Genomic DNA, 19792 nt, shown 5'->3' on the forward strand with positions numbered 1-19792 from the left:
ACAGGTGGAAAAATAATTTTAATGCTACGCAATTTTGATCGGGAAATTTTAAAAGTTATCAACACATTTTGTTAAAATTCTTAGAACATATTCACATAACTCTAAATGGAAACTGGATTAACATAAACCTTGGAATATAGCATTAAGGCTTTGTCAACACTTGCCAGATATTTTAGGAGGAGGACATTCTTAATGTTTACGTTTTTTATTTTTATAATTTTTATTTTTTAAATTTACTGGTTATAACCAGTGACAACTAGTCATAGTTTTGATAGTTAATACATCAGGTAATAAGGTGAAATAATACATCTAATAACATTGTTTATTAGGCCTACCTTGTATAATCTGTTATTGATCAAACAATAGGCTTTTCTTAGAAAGACCACGTGCGATAACACTTCATAGCTTTAATAACAATCGTTTTCACGTGTCGATATATTTAATTTAATTTATTACAGAGCAGGGCATACTTTTCATAAATAATACTTCAGGATTCAGGATTAATTAGTAAGCAAGTTTAATTAATAAAGCAGGATTTGTTATCGTGTACATTTCCTAATATAGAGATCAGTCTTAGAATATTTTTAACTTTAATGATGACAAATTGTTCGGCTGAACGTTCATTTTCTATTTTGAAATTTATAAAAAAATGATCATTATAATATGATGTCTCAATCGAGATTAATTAATCTTTCCATTATGAATATAGAATCGGATAAAGGTTATTTCGTTACATTAATTCCAATTAGAAGTTGTTGTGTGTTGAAAATAAAATTCTTACCTCCAGAATAGATTTTCCATCGACTGTGTTCATGGAACACAGTCGATGGAAGTCGATTAAAGTTTGGAGTCAAAATTTTCACTTTGACTCCAAAAAGTGAAAATTTTGTTCCATTCGAATTCAAACCCGTTTTTCCAGTCACATGACCTGGTTTCGACGTCACACAGTCATGTGACTAGGTCTCTGACGTGTATCCGTGTAGCTTTTCTTGTTAGTTAACGACTTGTACATTAACTATTCAGGAATATACAATATAAGTTAGATTAAACTAAATAACAGTTAAAAGCTGAATTTGTGTACACACACAAACACACATACATCTTCTATTTCATTCTTTTTTATAACTGTAATTAAAGATAATTGTAAAGAATGTTTGCTTTTACATGTAACTATGTTATTTAGTTTAAATTAATTTAATTTAATTCCAATATAATGTGAGATAGTATTTTAGTATTTTAAATTAAAATTATATGAAAAAATAATCATAATCTTGTTGTCTATTGGATGGAAAACTAACAAGGAGACCCTACGGCTTTGGGGGATTTTGGTGAAAATGCTATAAAATATTATAAAATGCTAAAAAAAAAGTTTTTTTTAGCATTTTATATATAAATTATACATGCTTCCATTCGAGTGTCTCGTGGCTGAATGATAACGATTTTGACTCATATGCTTGAATTCCCGGGTTTGCTTCTTGTGTATATATATATATTTTTTAAATTTATAATTACTTATAATGTATTTATTTATTTACTCATTCATTTATTTTTTATTATTTATTTATTTTTTAAGTTAAACAGTAACATATATATTACACACATATTAAATACAAGAAAATGTTATTAATTCAAACTGTTGGATAAATCAAATCTGCTATTATTCTATTATAGGAAAGATATTCACAGGAACATGGCTCCATTAGATTGCAGGCTGATGTTCGCACTCTGGAATGGGGAACAAGGAGCTTCGGCAGGCGGGGTAGGCTGACTACTGTTTGACTTGGACTTTGCTGCGCAGTAACGATAATTCGGATAATTCTGTTTATGCACTTCACGCAATTCTTTAGCTTTTTGTACAAAAGGCTGTCGCTCATCTTTCGAGAGGAGTTTCCACCTCTGGCCCATCAACTTACCGACTTCTGTGTTTGGTAAGTGGGGCTATCTCTGACAAAAACTCTTTCAGTACATTTTATTCCATAACATGAAGGAATTCATCGGTCTTTTAATATGCTTTTCTTCTGCACAGGCTTTTCTTCTATTAGTCTGTTGTAACTATTAAATTAATAAACAAAACTGATTATAATGAATTATTAAAATATTTTCATTTATTTATAATTATTGACTTTTTACTCATCTGTTTCTAAACCCCATAAGTGAAGATCTTATGGAAAAATGTTCCTTCCCAACTCCGCCTCGTTGAGTTGGTTTCTTGTATATCACGACTCGATGTAGTGAATCAGGTTCGTCGGAAAGTACACCTCCACACTCAAATTGAATATATATATAGTTTATTTACAGTTGTACAAGTCATAAACGTAGCATATGTACAGGAAGATCATGCGTGGTGAATTCACGTGCCAGATTGGCGTCTGGAAACTAATACTCTTGGGAGAGACCTCAGTCAGCTTTCGGAGTCGGCTCAACTGCACGGTCGGTCCGGTCTCAGCACTAACCCGTCCCTGAGAAGATTAACAGAGGAGAACACTNGAATTTTTTTTTATTAATTTAAGTACAGTGGGTGATCGGTTAATTAACGAACAGAAAAAGTGTTCAAAGCATGTAGTTCTTGGAAAAGAATGTGAGTTTTCTAAGGAAAAGGGAAACTTTTGAAAAAGAGTTGACAGCGGATATTGCCACCAGGGCGGCGCGCGACTCCCGTGCCCAGAGCTGGATAACTCAAATGTGGGTCACGGGGGGGTGGTTGAATTCTGAAATATAGGTCGTGTCTGTGGAAGGTTCTGTAATAAACTTATAGTACCATTCGCCACTCCCTGGGTTCGCATTTGCTTGAGCGTTATTTGTTTAATATTAAATAAAACTACTATTCATATGTAGCTAGAACAAATTCTAAGATTATCAGCACAAAACCTTTCTCGTTAATTTCTAGCCGAAAACGTTTGTACTCCTGTTAATACGGCTAGAAATTAGTGAGAAAGGTTTTGTGCTGATAATATTAAACAAAACATTGAATAATATAAAAATAAACTAATTTATTCAAATTTACTTATTCAGTATATTAATATTCTAAAAAATAAAAATTTTACTTAACTTTTTTCTATAAGCTATAAATTTTAATCAAATCTATTAAGATTTTCACAATGATTGTATTTAATTAATATTCTAGTCTTAATTTTTTATTAGTACACTATCATATTTTTATTTTTTTTAATTTTTGCATTTTTACTTGTATTCTCAATTGTAACTTTTATTCCAAATTAGATTTAATCAATCAATGGCTTCAAGTAAGATGATGATGACCGAGAAAGTGGTATTATAATTTAAGTAAAAGAAATAAATACTGTATTACAAGGTTTTCAAAGTAAAACTACCACATTTTACGTTGAACTTAGACATCATAGACAGATGTCATCATACTATTTCCTTTGCAGCTTGCAATATATAGACTAGCTGTTTCAGAATTATTCTGATTTGAAGATTTACATACATGATATCTTTTATATATGGCAGAGGAGCATTAAATCATCAAAATTGTAAGGTGATTGTGTCACAAGATTGCAAAGATTGCAAATTATAACGTGACACATATTTATAATATTCGGGGTTAATCTGTAAATCACAATACACCTTTCTTATGATTCCTACATTCAATAACCACGGTGGTGATATTATTTCTTTACATAGCATTCATTTTTACGGTGTAGATCCATCTGTGATTGAATATTTTGAAAATCTTGACACATTAAGAAAATTAACCTTTATTAAAATATACATCGTAGAAAAACTATAAATTATCTTATGACATTTTATACATATTCTTTTGTGTATTATAAACAATTTTTCCAACATACATTTTTCTTGTTATAGATTTTTAAATAATTTAGAAATGATAAGCTTAAATGTTATTTCAGAACTTTTAGTTAAATATTTAAAACAATAGTGTTTTCAGTTTGATCAACCAGTTCATTTCTTTGAAAACTGTAGATGATTGGGTGCATCTGCAAACATAAATTTAAGTCTATAAGCTTCTGCCACAAGAAGACTCATTTCTTCGTTACCCCAGTGTAACATTGGTAGATTCTGAAGTGTTAGCATTAAACCCTAAAATAAAAATATTTATCTGTTTAAAACTTTGTTAAATGTTTTTGTTAAACATAAATTTTAGTCATAATATGTGATTTATGTATGTTTATATAAATACATAATATTAACAGAAACAATTATTTTATTATTAGTAATTGTATATTTTGTTTGTAGNCAACCCCCGGCCCGCGGGCCAGCTACGGCCCGCGAAAAGTTTCTATCCGGCCCGCGAGATGTTTAGAAGAAATTATAAATAAATATTTTTCGATGTAATTCGTCTAGTTTAAATTGAATATTATTTTCTGAAGTGTTGCGGCAGCAATGACAGGAAAAAATAAGGGAGTCATTTCCTTATTCAAACAAAAAATGGGAGAACAGAATTTTTCTAAATTATTTATATCTTATCGCATCATCCACCAAGAAAATCTATGTGCAAAAGCTATGCAATTAGAAAATGTAATGTCTGTTGTATCCAACTACATAGGGCTGTTTTTATTATGTTTAAAGTCACTTAGATTTTACAAATAGGTGAGTCGTTCACAGCCTGGCACACGCATTTGTAAAATCTAAGTGACTCATACAACATGGAATTCATATAAAACGGAATAATCAACAGTGTTATAGGGAGGTCGACTGTAGTAATTAATTTCTTTTTATTTATTTATTTATTTATTTCATATTTGCAGACTAAAAATTTACAGGTCACAAGGTGTCAATTAACTACTATGGCCCGCGGAAAAAACGTAAAATTTATTCTGGCCCATGTTATAAAAANTATATATTTAATATTTTTATTTTAAATAAATAGATAAATAATAGCTGTTATAAAAATTATCACAATTTTTTTTTATTAATTTAAGTACAATGGGTGATCGGTTAATTAACGAACAGAAAAATTGTTCAAAGCATGTAGTTCTTGGAAAAGAATGTGAGTTTTCTAAGGAAAAGGGAAACTTTTGAAAAAGGGTTGACAGCGGATATTGCCACCAGGGCGGCACGTGACTCCCGTGCCCAGATCTGGACAACTCAAATGTGGGTCACGGGGGTGGTTGAATTCTGAAATATATGTCAAGTGTCTGTGGAAGATTCTGTAATAAACTTATAGTACCATTCGCCACTCCCTGGGTTCGCATTTGCTTGAGCGTTATTTGTTTAATATTAAATAAAACTACTATGCATATGTAGCTAGAACAAATTCTAAGATTATCAGCACAAAACCTTTCTCGCTAATTTCTAGCCGAAAACGTTTGTACTCCTGTTAATACGGCTAGAAATTAGTGAGAAAGGTTTTGTGCTGATAATATTAAATAAAACATTGAATAATCTAAAAATAAACTAATTTATTCAAATTTACTTATTCAGTATATTAATATTCTAAAAAATAAAAATTTTACTTANAACGGAATAATATACAGCCTATGTCCACCCTGAAGTTTCATTCTAAATATTGGTGAAAGAATTTTTGAAATCGGATGAGTAGTTTCGGAGATTACCTGCTGCATACAAACTTACATAATACAAACATTACCTCTTTATAATATTAGTATAAATTTTAATGGATTTTTTAAACTTCTGTCAACTATACAAAACTATCATAAAAACCAGGGCTGTGGAGTCGGAGTCGGAGTCGTGGAGTTTTGGTGTTCTAGTCCGAGTCGGAGTCGGATGGTAAGGAAAAGTGAGAGTCAGAGTCGGAGTTGGAGTCGGTAGATTTTTACGCAACTCCACAGCCCTGCTAAAAACATACCAGTAAATTCTTATCGGTTGGGTTAAGTTATAAATTTACTTGCGATTCACGTAATCGGGCGAGGGCGGCCAAATATCTTGCNACGGTTTCAATTATTAGCTTTTCTGAACATGATATTTTCTCTAATAAATGAATAGATGAGAGAGTCTGAACAAGTCAGGAATTTTGAGAATAGTTAGCCACATGTTTGAAACCATTTAATAGCCAAATTTAAACATAACAATTCAGCTTGAAGAACAGTTTTTTTTAAAATCATTTATTTGTTATTGGCAATATTCAGTTTCAGAATCTTCATCATAAATAACATATGTTAGATCATCCTTGCTAGCCACTATCACTTTGTGATAATGGCTTACTACTTTTTAATGAACTCATTTTTCCTCATAGGTGCTTTCAAAGCAGCTTTTCTATTTAACTGTTCTTGCTTTTTTTCTCCTTCTCTTTCTACAAAACAGATAAAAATTTATTACATTTAATTTATTGTTTAAATTTTTATTTATTGAAATTAAAAATTATTTTAATTTAATGGTATTGTTCACTCGTTGAAAAAAGTTCGAATCTAACTCCAAGTTCCTTAAAGAAAGACAGCACAAACATTGAATCTACACTATTTTGACAAACGTGAAATTGNTTTTTTTTCACGTGTAGTATAAAAATTTGTAATAAGATACATAATGTGTTTATAATAAAATATTGTGCAATTATTTTCATATAATTAAAATTAATATGTATTTATTTTTTAGAAAATACAAGGGAAGCGGCGCATCCACCGCTTCCAATGACGGCACGCCACTGGACAAGACTATGTCTCGGAGACTCACTACTAAGCGGAATCACTTTGACGTTCAAGGCGAGTCTCGTTCTCATTCTCCAATCTTCTTTGGTATCGCTGCTTTTGGGCGCGATTGTTCAAACTTCACCGGCCACCACCACGAGATTGTCCGCGATGCATTTTCGATGAAATTAACCTATCCAATTTTGGAATTTCTCTCTGTTGCGTATCGTCTCGGGTTGAATTTTTGTCGATGCGTAACGAAAATTTTCTGTTTTTGAAAAAATAATCGTGGCTATTGTATCGTCCGAAATTATTTTGTTATTTTGTACAAACAATATACAGCTTAACCCAATTATAACGTCATCGAATGTAACACAACCCTGATATAATGTCAAATTTTTATTGGTCCCAGGATTTTACTATACTAGATAATGTTAAAAAACCTACTTGTAATGACATAAAACCCTGTTTTAATGTCATATTTGAAGCACTCCCAAATTTACAAAATTAGATTACAAATTTTATTTAACATAGAAGAAACTACGTGTTTAGTCCTAAGGTCAGAGTTCACTTCTTAGAATGACTGTGGGTGGTACTCCCCCCTACGTGGCTTCGGTGGGGTGAAGTGCCTGTTTTGCCAGTTTGTAGAAGAGTCACCATTTTGGATTTTATTTTGACTCGATTCTTGGTCCCCTGACTACCTACGAGTCTGGATTTTTTATGCGCAAATGATTTGGGCACCTAATACTCTGTGCCAAATATTGTATCAACTCTCGAAATGTACTCCTTCATACCTCTATGCTGGTAACATAAAACGGCAGTATGATTTTATAAACAAGACATAGTCTTGTCAATACTAGTATAAGCATAAGAAAAGTTTCACGTTAGAAGTTTATTTTATAAAACTGTGGAAACAATCATATTTGATTCTTTATAGACGTCAATGCATCGTTATCGTAACGCAGTCTCACATAAGAACACGCTTAGTGTTTGTCAGCCATATTGTTTATGGTTCGGTACTGTACATGTGTTTGATTTTAGTTGAAGGCTACTAGTTATTTAACTGTTAATGTGACGACATAATCTTCGATATCTCCAGGCGACAAAAAACGAGAGCTTCAATGGCGTCCATGTTTGTCATTTTTTTGCAACATAAAGGACTTGAACGCCATCCAACATTGTATTTATAATTATAACTACCAGTGAATATAACGTAAAAGACATCATATGCACACTCTATAGACAGTCTTCTATTTTCCTACCTAATTGGTTCCTTAAATAAGTATAAAGTTGAAATGTATAAAAGTAGAGGAATGTAATATAACAGTCAAAAAGGATTTTCAAAATATTTATTTTTTATTGATTAGTGTCTGGTGTTTTCTTTATAAATTTGTCAACAGATAATTGAATTGTACTCTTTATCAAGAAAAGAAAATCCTTGAAAAAGAGTTTTGTAACATGCTGTCTTTTTCTATTGCCCTTCGTACATGAGATATACATTCTCCATTGGGATCACATTATTTCATGATGGTCAAAAATTTGTCAAGATGCATGAAGGCAAACTCAAAAGAACCCGTGATGCCGAAAATGCACATGATTAATGCCAGAGAGGTGGGGAAGGACTAGTGACTAATAGTTCATGAGAAGGGGAGAATCATTACACGAAAGTATGTATGTACGTTTTGTCATATGTATCGATAAAATTCGAAAGTACAAAATGTGTACGAAGTGTGTACGAAATAGCAAATTGTACGAAAATAGAGGATTGTCTGAGATTCACCTCAATTCTATTAAACACAGAATAATTAAGCAATGAGGACGTTTCTAAACTCCACGGTGTCTCCACAGTTTGCACGAAATGTTTCTAATCCTCTCTGTTAGCAACAGAAGTGCTTAAGTCACGTGACCGTTGATCCCTGTAGCTTCATTGATATCCAACAGTCCTTACAGCCGTTAGTCTGGTGACTACAGGAAGAAAATTTAAACTTCAAGATGGTAGCCACCATAGAAGAGACCGATGTTCTTTTATATATGAAAATCTTAAATTCGCTTTAAATTATAAAACATAAAAATAATACGAGCAATTATTTTATTGTGACATTAAAAATTGCAACCCGGCATTGTGACAATCATACTTTTAATTTATTTAATTTAAAATATGCGCTCTCCACCTCAAATAACTGTAACCCTTCCTAAAGCGCGTAACTTAGCCACCGCACTTTTTTCAAGCGGCGTTTCACAGAAGCCATTTTTTTTTCTAAAATTGTAAAATTATTGGCTTCGCTTCAAAAATTATAATTACATCTTTGTTTTCGCAATTTTCTCTACTTTCGAACAGTGTAAAATATTTTTATATTGGCACAAATGCTTTATTTGCATCGAATTTAATGTAATTTGANTTTTTTTTCCCGAGAAAAGTTGGCGCGCAATAAGAAAATTATTTATTGCATTTTTTGCAGCTGAAAAAAATTGGAGAACTTGAATTTTTTGAAATTTTTTGAAAAATTTCGAAAAAAATGCCGCTGAAAAAACTGACGCAGGGCGTCTGACAAACGTCCGGTGATTTTCGAAGTGGTAATAGTGGTTTCCCCTGTACATCACACTTTTCCTTTAACAATAAAGTCGTGCCGGTCATTTATTAACTGCTTTCAGGAGAAAAGTTTTGTATTGAAATAACGTTACTTCCGATTTGCATCAGAAGTTTGTACATTGTTAATCTGGACCTCCTGCCCTAAGGTTTCCATATCTGGTCTCGGATTCAATCTAACTAACTCCGTTCTCGAGATAAGAAAAGACTACAGTGGTAATGTATAGGTCTATAACAGGGGCGTAGCGTAGTGGAGGCGGCAGGAGCGGCCCGCCCCGGGCGGCTCTTTTAGGGGGCGGCAAAATTTCACAATAAATAATAATAAAATTTGAACCATTTCATTTCATATTTTTATCGCACCTGATTCGGACCGATTGAAATGAGCACGGAATTTTTCATTACTTATTCTGTGACGAAACTGAATTTTAGTCTCTTAATTAAATTGAGATACTTAAATAAGGGAGCGGCGAAATTTTCCTCCGCCCCGGGCGACTGACACCCACGCTATGCCACTGGTCTATAAGTTTTTCAAATTGCAGCCCAATAAATTTAAATAACGGTATGTTAGTTAGTACAAATTGGGGCGATGTAGTATTTTAAATTGGGCTAATTGCAATAATAGAATGTAATAAAAATTAAGGAATATTTTTGTAAACATCAGTTGCATCTGTTGTCAGTTTACAGTGAAGTATGAATGGTCATACCTTAAGTTGTTTTTAAACAAGTTTAGTGCTTATCTTTGCAGTGTTCCTGTCGGTTACAAAAAATGTTATTTATGAAGAATTTTACTATTTTTGTTAAAGATATGTACAGATTGGATGTTTGTTCTCATTTATATAATTGTTTACTAAGTTTATTGTGTTATTGTAGCATATACTAAAGCCCGAAATCATTTACATTAAGAGTGGTGGTAAAATATTTTTGATGATATTTTCGTCTGCTTAGTCCTTGTCAGTCATAAGAAATGTGGCTGTTCACTTCGGGTTTTTTAGTTCTCTAAATTTACGATGTATTTCTGGATTAATCAATCTTAAATTCGCTTGAGGTGTGGATAAAGAGATCGCAGTTCTTAATGTACTGTACTCTTACTGTACTTCAACTGTAGACCGGTTCAATCTAAAGTGGCTTTTAAAAGAAACGTCAGAATAGCGTGGTATAACTTCTTTCACGAATCCTTCTATCTTAGCACATTTTGTGCCTTTGATTCTTCCGTCTTCTATTACTTTTAGAATTAACATATATCTTCTTTCATACTTGGATGTAAGACGTATTTTTACAATTAAATGATGTGTAGACAAAAACAATTCGTTTAACGAATAAACACACCGCTAGTCCTAAGTATAATTAAATTAAACCGCTTAGTCCTAAGTATAATTAAATTAAATTAATTAAAATATCTATAACCATAAGGTAGATAATAGGATGGGCTTCTATTATCTACCTTATGGTTATAGATATTAATTAATTTAATTTAATTATACTTAGGGCTAAAAGCAATTTCTGTAATGACAATGTTACACTTAAAGAATAATTTGCCTAGATCCCAATTGATATTTGTGCATGGGCCTTCATCTATTAAAAGTTAAAATAGATAAAATTAACAATGACATCTGGCTGCATCATATGTTGTCACTACTTGTGCTCCAGATGTGTAAGGTAACATACCTCCTTTGTAACCGCTCCCTGCATCTTGTAGGAATGTCTGAACCTGCAACTCTGTTGTTCTACTGTTTTTGGTATGTACTGTACATAATTTAAACTGACTGTATAATATTAGTTCATAACTGTTAACCAATATTTCGGCTAACTCATAACTATTTTTGTATCAGCACCTGTTCATCATGTTACCATGCAACGTTAGGAAGAAATGTTAATCCTGTCTACATTGATAATGCTTACTGCTCATACAGTCATTACGATGGTTTCATCTTTATATTGTATAGTTTTAGGCATAGTTTTAAGTTTAATTTTAAATTTGATATATATATATATATATATTTTCACCTTATATAATTTTAAGTATATTATGATCTCTCGCTATTACCAACTGATGAGGGACTATTTTTCCATTGGAAAATAGTCCGAAATGCATTTTGGATTTTTACGGTTTTTATACTTATGTAATCATCTTATTGTACCCCTTTTTTGTTTTATTAAATTTTTACTTTGATTCTTGAGCGTTTGTGCCCATTATCATTGGTGTGATAAGCCCTTCCTATTATCTACCTTATGGTTATAGATATTTTAATTAATTTAATTTAATGTAACAAGTAGTTTATTTTCTCTCTGAAATGACGTCATTGTTTTGCTCTTCGCTACCCAACGGGGTTGAGTTTAGAAACGGCCTCACTGGTTGACTTATTTTCATGTTGACACTATTTAAACTAGTAACAGTCTTCTCAAAAGTGTCTTGTGGTAAATCTAATGCAGAAAGTCAATGTCCCTCGGAGAAAAAGAGCCTATGTCCTGTAGTCTTCATATGAACCATAAAGAAAGAAAGAAAGAAAAAGTCACCATCCCTCGCCTCTACCTCATTGCTTGTTTTAGTGTTTTAAGCTTTGATCAGCCAATTTCTATGTTGATTCACTCTAAACTAATGAGCCTTTTCGGAAGCGTCAGTCAACCAATCTCCTGCGGTAGTCAACCCCTGTGGCTATGTCATTACAGATAATATATAGATAAATATTGTATAGTGTGGAATCACTCCACTTGCGTTTAGAAAGCTGCGGTTTCTTTTGTTTCAAGGAAAAAATATGTATTACAGTATTTATTAATATTTTAGATTATTATTGTCCCCAGTAGCAACAATATTAGGTCTAATAATCTTAACATTGCTCTGACGAAAATAGCATTTCTTATATTCTGTATTTATTCTCTGTTTTTCCATCACTGCACAACAAAAACCCAAAACGACAGTATGAGCCCAATTCCAATTCCGATTGAAATCGCCACGTTTGATTGAGATGGCGATTTTGTCACTCATCGCGTTGTAATTCGTAATGCATAGCGACAAAAACTATAAAAATGAAATTTAAATTTTGATAACACAAGCCGTGCAAATTGTAAAATTTTTGTTTATTACATAGCAGTATCATTCAGTTATCGTGACCAATGCCTTCATTTGTTATTATTATTAATTTTTAAGCTATAAAGCTTTTAGGTTAATGTCAGACGAGTGTCAAAACGGAAGCGTGAAGTCTATAGTCAGACGAGCGCTATATTCCACGTCGCGCGTTAAGTTGGAATGAAGCTAAGCTAGTGAGATTGTGAGGACCCGAACGAGGGTCGACGGTGGAGTCCGAATGACGGGCATCGATCGGAAATTTAAAGTGTTCCTTTTCAGACGCCAATGGAAAGGATTTGATGTCTCAATCGAACAATGGAAATTTTTATGTAAATTAGTTAAACAATGGAAATGGATAAAGTCGAGAAAAAGCGGCGAAAGAGGAATCATATTCAATTGCGACGCTGACCTCTCCCGCGCCCTCCATCGGGTTTCGAATTGTCACCAGGTGACAAGGAGAGACCAATGGAGAGGCGACTGAGGTTAAGAAATCTATAAAACCGTGCGATTTAAGGGTTTAAAGGTTCTTGATTCGTAGCCTTATCCTCCTGGACGTGTGTGTCCCCGCCGAATCTTGGAAAGAACGTTTCGGATTTAGTGGAAGCAACCTCATCTGTAGCGTCACCGGACGACCTCCAGGCTCGTCGGTTCGTCCGAGAAAAACCACCTGAAGTAGTGCCATTCGCCCCGCGACCGACGATTATTTCACCGTCTTCGCAGAAACGTAGGAAACGGAAACACGAACTTTTCGAACTCTACTTGAACTTTATCCTCGCGCTTCGTGGTGTGATAATCCGTCAGTCAAGAAAATATTGTAAGAAATGTTAATGTTATTAAACGGTTTTATATGGTAAACCTGTCTCGGTGAGTCATTCTGCGCCCACACCACAGTATTGACCGCTCGGCTGTCGAAATCTCCTCACCCCAATCGGCTAACATCACAAGATTAGTTTTTGACAGAAAAAAATTATATATTTCTATGGCTTCGATTATTCGTAAAGCTAAACTAAAAGGTGATGTAATTTCCCTTTAAATTACATCATCAAATATATACATCTCCTTTGTCCAGGCTTAGCAATACTGGCTACATATTCGTAATTCATAAGCTCATTCACCTCTTTCAATATTTTCAATACTTTTGTTTTTACTTTTCAAGTTATATTTCGCGCTTTATTTTATAGTAAAACTTATCTAACTCGAAGCTTCAAGGGTTAGAAACAGAGTTAGACGATTCATTTGCCACTTCTGAATAAAATGCATAATGCATTTGCATCATGGGAAGATTCTTTCAGATTTTTTTTCTTGTTTTAAACAACCCATGTAGGCTAACGCTTTAGAGTAAAATGTTCAATGTAACTAATTGAATCGAACTGTTTAGTAGGTACTGTATATTTTGTTGAGATAAAGCGAGGACCTCTCGCTTTGGACTGGAACGTTGTCTGAAAATTGGTGTTGGAGAGTAGATACAACTGTCTGAAAATTTCATGGAAATTCGATAATTAGGATAACAACGGATAGAATAAATATTAAAATTCCAGTCGGGGAAGTCGAAAGTAACAAATCGGTGTCTGGGGACCATGAAAAACTTCGACTCGGAGAAAATTTGAGTTAGGAAATTTAAGTTGACACCTACCGCATGCTTCGTTTCATTCGAGTTACAGACAGAGAAGTTTTACTGTATTTGTAATCTATAAAATTAGGAATGTTTATAACGTCTATGTTAAGTAATTTTCGAAGTGCTTGAAAGCGCATCATAGTTTATCGTATTTTTAAGATTTATTTTTATTTTAATCTTAATTTCTAATTTATTTTACATTTTGAATTAATCCATGTCGGTTAATTTTAGAATATAAATTTTCAAACCAAATTCTTACATGGAAGGCCTCTAAATGCGGCAGAAAACGTTTGTAATTTAAAACAAACGTTGCTGGAGTAAAGGAGGAAGGTGATTTTTTGCTTGTGTCTATCTTTAAATTTCTTTAATCTATTATTTTCTAACAAATATTTATCTGTTACGTGTACAGAATCATATACAGTTCTAATTTATAAAAGTGAGAAATGCAATTGTTATAGACTAGCTTATTTTTTATTCTGTTTCATTTAGAATGAAAAAAACATGAAATTTATATTAAAATTAATCAGTATTATATTATTAAAAAAATTATTTCATGCATAATGGATTAACTTCACTCGGAAAATTATAATAATTATTGAATTTAAACATTCCATACCATTTAAATTATTCTTCCAAATTTGACTCCATTTCATGTAGGAAATTTATTGAAAAGTTGTATCCTGTTACGATGTCAATTAAACTCTGTAAATTGTATTAAACTTTGTAAAAGAATGATTGTTTTAAAATGTAATGATAGATTTTTAGCTTGTTTTTCACAAGTAGAATATTGATGACAGCTAGATGTCTGTTAAAGATGTTGGATCCGAATCTTCCAGAATGGCAAGCTAAGTTCAAGCCAAGAAATTCATGGATAAACTGTACTACCCCCTACCACTCTCATTCTTCTGGTCACCATTATTTGTACTCTCCACCCATAAGAATAGTCAGCAGTGCAAGTAATTAATTGTTTGTACATGTTTGTATTAATGATGTTAATATAATACGCCAATACGACTTTGTTGAAATAGGTATCCATAAATTTATGGATACCTATTTCAACAAAGTCTACTAATAGAAAAATTAAATTCAGTAAAGTAAGTTACCTCAAAATTTTTTACTTTTAATTGATTAAAATTGTCACAAAAGTAACTAATAACTTATTTTTAATAGAACCAATTTTATGTTTATGAAGACAACATTCCTATGTAACTGTAAAAGACTGATTACAACCATCAATTATGTTTATTAATGTATTATACAAATTTAATTTTAAGTTAGTATTATCTGTTATTGTTAAAATTAAGCCACAAAAGTATCTAATATTTTGTATACTTGGTGCACTGAGTTATTTGATACTAAACTGTAATCTTTGTCCTAATAAAATATTTTAAATATTCATAATGTTAAATGCAGTGTACTACTCTTTAAATGGGCTGATGAGGAGTCTTAGCACCCGAAATGCATTCCCATATCAATAAAATTTATATCTGATTGTTTTGTGTCTCTTTTTTCATCTTGTCCTGATGATTTAAACCCTTCTCATTTAGCCATGTTGTTAAGCTATTCGTTTTAATGTTCTAGGCATGTTGGATCTAGTACATCGTCAGGTCATATCCATTGCCAGACTGACCTGACCAAACTCATAATGGGTATGAATAAAAATCCCTCTTAGCACCCAATGGGTGAAGTTCAAAAAAAAACAAAATGAAAAAGATTGAAGTTTCCTGTTTACCAAAAGATGTGATTCTGCTTGTTGCATATACAGTATAAATCTTGTGATTTCTACCTAATTTAACATCTCAAAATACAGTATCTTTTAATAGTAGACAGGACTCAAAGAGCAATATCATGTTGAGAGTTGTGTGTTGAATGTTGATGGCTGAGACAGTTAAGATGTTATCTTACAATCTCAAGTTCCTCATAGAAGTATCTGAAAACTCACCAGAAATTTTTTGTGGGTAGTCAGTCCCAAATATGTTGGGCCCTGTCCCTCACCCTGCCACTCTATTATGGGTATGGCTGAACCCATGGTGAGTTTGGAAAAAAGATCCTTAGTGACCACAGGACAGACTTAAAAAAACAAAAGCATATTGATATATATATATATTTTTTAAAACTCTTTCTGCCTTATGAGCACTAAGAGGGCCTCTTTCAACAAGCTCATTATGAATTTGGCCAGGCCTACAATGGTGAGGCCGGGTGGTGACAGATAGGACCCAACATATCCAGACCACCCACGAAAAATTCCTAGGTATTTTTTTGACCTATCAGATTAGATCCCGAATCCCCCAGAGCAGTAGGCTGCCACCTTGACCGATCAGCCATCCAGCTGTGAAAGTGTATTGATATTTGAAGAATGATGTAATGCATTATTTATAAACAATTTTATTTTATTTCCATAAATTATTTCCAAAAATAATTCTACCATTTTAAATTATTGTAATTATGTTAATCATTATCTGAGATCATCATAATGTATATTAAAACATTGGAAAACTGTCCAAGTTTCACATTTGCCCATTAATTTCTCAATGTATGCACTTCATGTCACATGGCACACATCCAACCAATACACAAATTCATTCTACACTTGCTATAGCATATATGTTGTCACTCCTTCCACAGCAACCACAAATTCTATGGTTCCTGCAGATTAATCATATTGTACAATGATGAGTAATCTGCCTTTTAGACTTTCTAGGATAGATTTTTGCCTTCATAAAACACAAGATGTCCTCTATACTGCAGTGTCATCATTTTATTTTACATTACTTCCTAGAGGTAGTAGACAACAAGATGTTTGAATGCAGATGAGAGATGAAACTGACACACACTGTTAACTAGTGTATGTCACATACTTTTCAGATAATAACATAATTACTGTAATTTAAAATGATAGTATTCATTTGAAAGCCCATGTATAAAAATAACAAATTTGAAAGAATTCTAATGAGTGGTTTTTCTACAAAAATACTAAAATACATAAATTTTAGTCTTATATACCATATTTTCAATTAAAAACTTTCAAGTTTATAAATAGAAAATTTTAAACCTTTATTTTGTCCAACAAATTCAGTTTACTTATAAAATTTTCACTTATAATTTATTCATTTGTAAGAAACAACATATTTATTTGTAACATGAAAGCTTAAACTTTTGCAATTTCACTAAGATAACTAGCCATTACTTTTGTCTGAAAATAAAAAACATGCATTTAAATAAAAACATTATTATTTCAAATATTTAATTTTCAATTAAATTAATTCTCACCCCCATAACATAATTATAAATGTCAAGTTTCTCATTTTGAGAATGAGGACTATCATCACATGCTCCAACAGGTAATAGCATCACATTCTTTCCAGTTGCCTCCTGTAGAGTCAATGTTACAGGAATACTTCCTCCTTCTCTAGTTAAATCTGGATCCACCCCGAAAACTAAAAAATTTAATAAGAATTTAAATAATGATATTCAAAATAAAGAACTAGTGCAGCATTTCTCAAATTATGAATCACATTAAAATTTTAATGGGTCATGAAATGATACCACCTTCCATAGAAATAATCATAATATTACTGAAATATTCTCTAAGAACTAATAATAATACAGGTATACCTCGACTTACGTCGTTCCCGATTATATGTCGTTTGTCAAAAAAATATATGGAAAAATAAAAATCAAGTTTAAGTCATTTTATTCGACTTTACGTCTGTCCGCCACAAATATTGAAGTCGTAATATCACTAGAAAAATGTTTAAAGCACATAAAATCATATTATAATATATACATTTAGAAGTATATACTGTATTTACAGTACATGCATTCGTAAATTTAAATTACTTTTTTTCTGTACTATATTAAAAACTAAAATTTATTTGTTTGTAAGCTTAAAATAGATCCTTATTAACCATATATTATTAAAAATGCATTAATAAATAAAATACAGAACGGGAATTGGTAAGTTATGGTTTAGCCTAGTGGCAAGTAGATTCGGAGACAAGTAAATTCGACTTACGTCGTTTTTCGACTTAAGTCGTTCTGCTAGAACCAATTACTGACGTAAGGCAAGGTATACCTGTAGATGCACCTGCCAAGTACTGAAAAGTTTTAACAACTTTCTTATAATTATTGTCATTTAGTAATAAATTTTAAGATTATAACATTCTATAATCTTATTATGTGTATGTATATGAAATTGATTTTGCTTTTCTATTTTGAAAAGAGATATACAAAATAGATATTTTATGTAAGGTCATAGTAATAAAGCCAATTAAGTTCAATGGTTTCAAAAATATTTCTTTGATTATTCAAACTTTTAGGTTTATTGCCATACATAACAATAAATTATAAAAAAATAAATAATGGATGAATTTTGGCACAAATCAATAAATAATTTTTTTTATGTGTATATACAAAATGACAAAATCATCTATCTTACAGTCTGAAAAGTACATTTTAAAAAAGGATTCATTAAGTTTATAAAAAAAATTGTAATACAGTCGCCCCCCCATATAACATGGGTTCATATAGTTTGGATTCCTATATGACGGCAAAAAAATTGCGACAGTATTTGTACAAACAGGCTAAAAAAAAACTTATATAATTTGGTAAAATGTCATCACCAACTTGTGTCGTGACAGGATTGGTCGAATCTAGACCAATAGCAGATATTGTACAAACTGTTGAGTTTAAATGAGCAGTAGACCTACTAAAAACCATTTATTATTTAACGGCCATAAAAATTATATTTATATTAATGATATCTCCAAAACTCAGCAAATTTTTTGCAAAAAAAATAATTTATCAGGAAGCATGCGAGCACCATTCAATGACAATCTCCACGACGAAAACAAGCTTAAGCAATGGCATTGTCGAACAGTGCACACTCGGTAAGTAATCCTACAATTTTTTGTTTATAGCATAGTTTATATGGATTATTCCCAAAAAATTATACGTATTTTGAAAATGTTGAGTCGGATTAGTCTAGAATCTATTAATTTTATGGAAGAAAACCTTTCAAACAGCCATAGTCTGTAAACTTCACACATTTCAGGCTGAGATTCCTACAAAATTGATTCATAAAGAACGGAACGTATCTACCGTCTTATATGGGAATCGACTGTATTAAATTAAGTTATAGGACACACAAAGGCATAATAATTGAACTGATTAGACCTTGTGTTTGTGCAGAAACATGTGGCCTTGCATTGTCATGGATCATCATCACACACAGTAGACCTTGCCGCTTGTTTTGTATGGCACACCAGCTTTCTCAAGGTCACAACAATACACATCAGAATTGATTGTTGTGCCTCTTGGCATAAAATCCACTAACAAAATCACTTTTCTGTCCCAAAAGACAGTTGCCATGATCTTTCACGTTGAAATTGAATAACAGATCGTATCTCACAGTCGGCAGGAGACAGACGATACAGCTGCAAATGGTGTCTAAACACGCACAAAGCATGCTGAGAGCAGATGCACATGCGCACTGCTGTGATCGTGCATCATTCTCACTCTCATTCACAAATGGACCTTATTTTAAAAATAGTCCTCATACTTATATGATTTAAATTCAAAATTGCAACCAAAAGATTAGATCATTATGAATATGTATGACAAGTTAAAGTATTCAAATGTAAGTTAGTTCTTTGGGGAAAAACAGTTGAAAAATGAAGATTTAACACACTTTCTGACATGCAACATGAACAAATCAAGTTTAGATAAAACTGCATAGCATCAAAAATACACAGAAAAAATTTTAAGCATTAGAACTGAATTTGAAACATGGTTTGCAAATTAAATTTTTGGAAGACAAGTTTACTTTCAAAAACTTACATCAAGAAAACAAATTGAAGAAAACACTTTGGTTTTTATTTATTTATTAAAAAACAGACCTTATTTAAAAAATACCCCTCATATTTTGTTATATCAACCATGAAAGATAAATCTTGCAACCATAC

The 19792-nt window shown here is 32.0% G+C and overlaps 1 protein-coding gene and 1 long non-coding RNA gene across 3 annotated transcripts in view; one reads left to right on the plus strand and one right to left on the minus strand.

Moving 5' to 3' along the window:
- LOC111636339 overlaps positions 1-2472 on the plus strand; it is a 5570-nt gene extending 3098 nt beyond the window's left edge. For both annotated transcript variants that reach the window (XR_002758519.1, XR_002758518.1), the window contains one exon: positions 1672-2472. This is a non-coding gene — a long non-coding RNA (uncharacterized LOC111636339). The remainder of the gene's footprint in view (positions 1-1671) is intronic.
- Positions 2473-16441: 13969 nt separating this feature from the next.
- LOC111636340 (cytosolic non-specific dipeptidase-like) overlaps positions 16442-19792 on the minus strand; it is a 66363-nt gene continuing 63012 nt past the window's right edge. The window contains exons 11-12 of the mRNA XM_023381558.1: positions 17100-17266; positions 16442-17022 (exon numbers count right to left, since the gene is read on the minus strand). Coding sequence (XP_023237326.1) covers positions 16978-17022; positions 17100-17266 — 212 coding nt within the window. The 3' untranslated portion in view covers positions 16442-16977. The remainder of the gene's footprint in view (positions 17023-17099; positions 17267-19792) is intronic.

The sequence above is a fragment of the Centruroides sculpturatus genome, unplaced genomic scaffold, assembly GCF_000671375.1.
Source record: "Centruroides sculpturatus isolate CEXI.00-Female unplaced genomic scaffold, Cexi_2.0 scaffold841, whole genome shotgun sequence".
Lineage (NCBI taxonomy): Eukaryota > Metazoa > Arthropoda > Arachnida > Scorpiones > Buthidae > Centruroides > Centruroides sculpturatus.